Raw genomic sequence first — 4,841 nt, forward strand, 5'->3', positions numbered from 1 at the left:
CAAAAAGTGCTGGCAGGGGTGTGCTGAAAGGGGAACTCTCTTACACTGCTGGTGGGAATATAAATTGGTCCAGCTACTGTGAAGAACAATTTGGAGATTCCTCAAAAATCTACAAATAGAACCACCATATGATCTAGCAATCCCACTCCTTGGTATCTACCCAAAGGATACAAGAATACTTAATTGGAAAAGTGCTTGCACATTGATGTTTTTTGCGGCACTATTCACAATCGCTAAGTCATGGAACCAACTCAAATGCCCACGAACAGATGAATGGATAGAAAAAACTGTGGCACATATACTCTATGGAATACTATTCAGCCATAAAAAAAAACCCCTCTGACTTTTTACAGAGAGTGGAAGAATATGGAAGATTTACTGCCAAGTGAGGCAAGCCAGGCTATGAAGGAGAGACATTGTATGTCCCCACTTAATATATACCGAGTGTCCACATTCTATGACTGAAACTGATTGACTAACAGATGTAGAAATACAGTATATGGATGGAAATACCAGATAGAGTGTGTGTGAAAGAGTAGGGTCTGAGGAAGGACATTTAGAAGAAAAACAGGGAGGCAAAGCATTAATGGGACAAAGAAATGTGGTATTATTTGTTGAAGATATTTTATAGTTTTATCAACTGAAATAGAAATGTTCACCTGTTGAAATATTCACTTTGTAAGTTAAATAATGTGATTGAATGTATAAAAGAAAATGAAATTTAAAAATGAAAAAAAGAAACATTTGATGAGCAAGTACTTGATCAATTCTGTTATACCTGAAGGCTGACTTTCATTTTTTTTTTAATTTTAAATTTTAACAGGGGAGAGTGCAAACGCAGTCCCCCACTACCACAAATTATGCAGTCGAATTTCCCACATTTGGGGAAATCACAGGGCTCAGCATATCTGGAGTGCCATAGGTAAGTCTCACCCTGGGAAAATCACCTTCATGGTCATGGTTTCTCCCCTGCCAGGTAAGTATCTGACTTTCATTCTTAATCAGCTTACACAAAGGGACTCACCAAATGTGATAAGGAACCTTCCATTTTTAGGAGCACTGTGTGGTTTTACTACCAACTGAAGCTTGTGAACACAAAAAGATTGAAAAGTGAAAAATAAATCTAGTTCCTTCATATGCTGGCACTGGTCTCACAGGGTACTAATCATTAAGTTAATTTTGGTATACAATAGAAAGAAATTCCAGACTTTCCTTACCACATGTCCTGTGTGAGGATTCTTATGAGCATATGGGGGTCCTCTTATATGGTTCCACATTTGACCAGATGTCATAGCAAGCACAAAACACTAGGAAATAAAAAGTGATGAAATACTCATGGCTCAGCCATTTCCCACCTTGACTAGATTAATAGGTATATAAAAAACTGATCTGGTCATGAATTGTTTCTCAGATAATTGATTTATTTATTAATATTTACTCCAAAAAAAAATGTTTAAATAAATATAAAATTTATCTATATATTTTATAATGAGGTTCACAATTCAACAATATTTACTCCAAAAGGAAAATACTATTTTTTGAGAGACTTTGTGCTATAGGGTGCATGTGCTCACTGGAGAGAAAGCAAGCAAGAAATCATCCCCCAGGTGGGACGGTCACACTGAAATCCCCTTTCCTCCAGTCTCTTCTTGGGATTTTGAGCACACATGCACACATGCCCAGTGTGAGTTTTAAGCCACTGGTTCCAGGACTTGAACCACAATCGACTACATGTGAGTCCAGCAACGTATCCATTACACCATCTGCTGGTCCCAGGAAAATACTATTTTTAAATTATAACTAAGTGTACACAAATTTCAAAACAAAATACTGAAAAGCTTTTTAAAAACAATATTTTCACAAACACTGCAGATTTTTATAGAAATGATATTTTATTGGGAACCAGCAGTTAACGTAATGGCTATGTCGCTGGGCTCCCACGTAGTCAACCACGGTTTGCGTCCTGGACCTGGTGGCTTAAAACTCACGCCGGGCGCGTGTGTGTGCGTGCCCAAGATCCCGAGAGGAGAATGGAGGAGAAGGGATTGCGGCGTGACCATCCCCCCTGGGGAGTGATTTCTCGCTTTCTGTCTCTCTGTCTCTCTCTGTCTGTCTGGCGAGCACACGCACCCTATAGCAAAAGCCTCTCCAAAAAAAAAAAGAAATGATATTTTATTGTTTAGGTTGAATAAAAAGCAGGTACAATCAGATCCTTGAAGCTCTGGCCATCCTCATGAGACAATGAAGGAAACAAACTGATTTTAAGGCATAAAATAAAAATATATAAAATCTTTTCTCCAATGTAAGAAATAAAATGCTACTTCTCATATAAGCAAGTTTACCTAAAATACATTAAGTCTAACTCAAGTATTTTTTCCTCTAAAATTCCACTCACCAAAGCTGCAAAAGCCCATCCAGTTTTATTAAAGAGAAATTCCATATTGCTTCTTCGAAGATATACAAGTCCACCAGTAACAGCCAAAAGCAATCCCAACATAAGGGGACCAGCATAATTTGGGGGTCTAATTACTCTAATCTAATGGAAAGGAGAAAAGAAATGTTTAAATAAATATAAAATTTATTTACTAATTATATAGGTCAAAATAATTTGAAATGAAAGTAATAAAAATTAATGTGGTTACTTTCAGGAAAAATGATACTTTTTAATTTCATCTCATTCAAAATAGTCTATACTGTATCCTAAAATGGAATGCAATAGGTATAGTATTCTGTTTAACCATAATATAACATCTTTTAGGTTAAGAGAGATTTGTCAAGTACAGTTAGATAGCCCATGAATTTATGAAGGTCAATAAAGTGGTATCCTTGCTGAATTCAATAGGGTCATACAAAGTGTTCTGTAATTTCAAGCTTTCATGAAGATGATTCTTTTTTTTTTTCCATGAAGATTATTCTGTTAAATGCTATTTATGAAGATTCAAAGGGGATAATGGCAAAGTTAGTTTTTATAAAGTAGGGAAACTTACATTGACATCAGTTCTGTCTGCAATCCACCGGGCAATCTGCTCAGCTGAGAAACCTCGCACCTGCAACTCGTATGTATCACCCCGTTTGGGTTTCCCTTTTGCAGGAAAGTTGATGAAAGTTGGAGCAGAATTCATGTTTAACTGAATAAAAAGTAGTCCGTGAAAATGTAAGAAATCAAGAAAAGAATCTTAATGGCAAATATCTTGAAATTTAGACATTTTACAAAAATGAGGAAAACCATGTGGTAAGTGGTGGAGCCAGGATTCAAGTGAAGTGCTGCCTGTTTTTCGCTAATATACTTCATTAATCAAATACAAATTTCTAGTTAAGACACCTACAGTTATTCCAATAGACTGGAGACTTTTCCATACTACAGATATTTAGATTTGTTTAGAAATTATGCAAAAAATAATACATTTATGAACACTAAAATCATCTTATGTAGCTAGGGCAAGCTTCACATAGAGTAAATTCTCAATTTGGAGAAATTAAGATTGGGATGAGATAATGCTCTAAAATTGCAGTGAACACTTAGACAAAATGGTAATTATATGTAGAAACATTCAATTCTAAGAGGGTTCATAAATGTTTACTGATGAGCATCACATTTCTATAGTCTCTATCCAGAAATACCTTCTTCTCCATTCTCCTCTCAGAATTCTGGACATATGCGCATATGTACCCAGCACGTTTTTCAAGCCACCAAGTCCAGGACCGAAACCATGAAGTCAGCCATGTGGGATCCAGCACCTTACCCACCACATCACCTTCTGGCCTGGTAATTTCTTAAATTCTAGAAATTATTTTATTTGATCTAGAACAGCCTAAATGCACTAGCCTATTAGGTTACCACATTTAAAAAATAAATGAACTTATTTTGATTTATGAAGATGGCTGTGTGAGACTGGAATATGAACAGAAAATGATAAACTATAAAATGAGATCATAAACCCATTTTTTTCAGCATTTACTGAACACCCACTTTGTGCTTACCATTGATAGCTATAGGGTGTTGGCTCTGTCATTAAGTAACTGTGTGTGTGTGTGTGTGTGTGTATTTTTTTGGGGGGGGCAGAGGGCATGTGGACTTGCCAGAGACAGAGAGAGAGAGGGAGAAAGCACCCCTCCAATGAGGTGTGATCATATCTCAATTCCTTCTCGATTTCACCATCCTATCAGGCTTTGTGGCATACACATGCACATGCTCTGCCACCAGGACCAGGTTTCAAACTACATGGTCAGCCATGAGGGAACTGGCTCCCTTAACCACTAGGCCATGGGGCCTGCCCAGTAAGTAATTATGTTCATTTTTTTAAAGAATCATTTATTTAAATTTACTTATTTATTATTATTATTAGGTTTTAATATGACCAGCAAAAGACAGAGTGAAGAAGGGGAGAGTAAGAAAGTAAGCCGCCAGGTCCAGGACTCAAATCGTGATCAGCCATGTGGGAGTCCAGTGCCTTAACCACCATGCCACCTGCCGACACCAGTAAAAATAATTATTTTCTAAGGGAAAATGTGGAGCAACTATAGGACTAAGTCTACTATCAGACAGACTGTTGATAAGTATATAATAGAAATATAAGTATGAGACAATACAGTAAAAGGGGTGACTTGCTTCTCTCCTGCGGTATTTTGAAAGGCATAATGGGGGTATCTAAAATGAGGCTTAAAGGGTAAGCAGAATTTTGAAAGAAGACTTCATGTTGTTGGAAATGAACAATCAACAGTGCTAAAATAAGATAGTATGGGGCTGGGAGATGGTGTGGTGGTTAAGGTGCTAGACTCCCACAGCGCAGACCGTGATTCAAGTCACAGACCTCACAGCTTGCTTTCTCTATCTCCCTCAC

The 4,841-nt window shown here is 37.2% G+C and overlaps 1 protein-coding gene and 1 non-coding gene across 2 annotated transcripts in view; both read right to left on the bottom strand.

Moving 5' to 3' along the window:
- MAGT1 (magnesium transporter 1) overlaps window positions 1-4,841 on the bottom strand; it is a 55,437-nt gene that overhangs the window by 14,725 nt on the left and 35,871 nt on the right. The window contains exons 4-6 of the mRNA XM_006148773.3: window positions 2,988-3,128; window positions 2,396-2,536; window positions 1,218-1,307 (exon numbers count right to left, since the gene is read on the bottom strand). Coding sequence (XP_006148835.1) covers window positions 1,218-1,307; window positions 2,396-2,536; window positions 2,988-3,128 — 372 coding nt within the window. The remainder of the gene's footprint in view (window positions 1-1,217; window positions 1,308-2,395; window positions 2,537-2,987; window positions 3,129-4,841) is intronic.
- On the bottom strand, window positions 821-984 carry LOC114007847 (U1 spliceosomal RNA). Its single transcript, XR_003549431.1, has one exon. It is a non-coding gene; the product is annotated as a U1 spliceosomal RNA (small nuclear RNA).

This window comes from Tupaia chinensis, unplaced genomic scaffold (genome assembly GCF_000334495.1).
Source record: "Tupaia chinensis unplaced genomic scaffold, TupChi_1.0 Scaffold000243_1, whole genome shotgun sequence".
Classification (NCBI taxonomy): domain Eukaryota; kingdom Metazoa; phylum Chordata; class Mammalia; order Scandentia; family Tupaiidae; genus Tupaia; species Tupaia belangeri.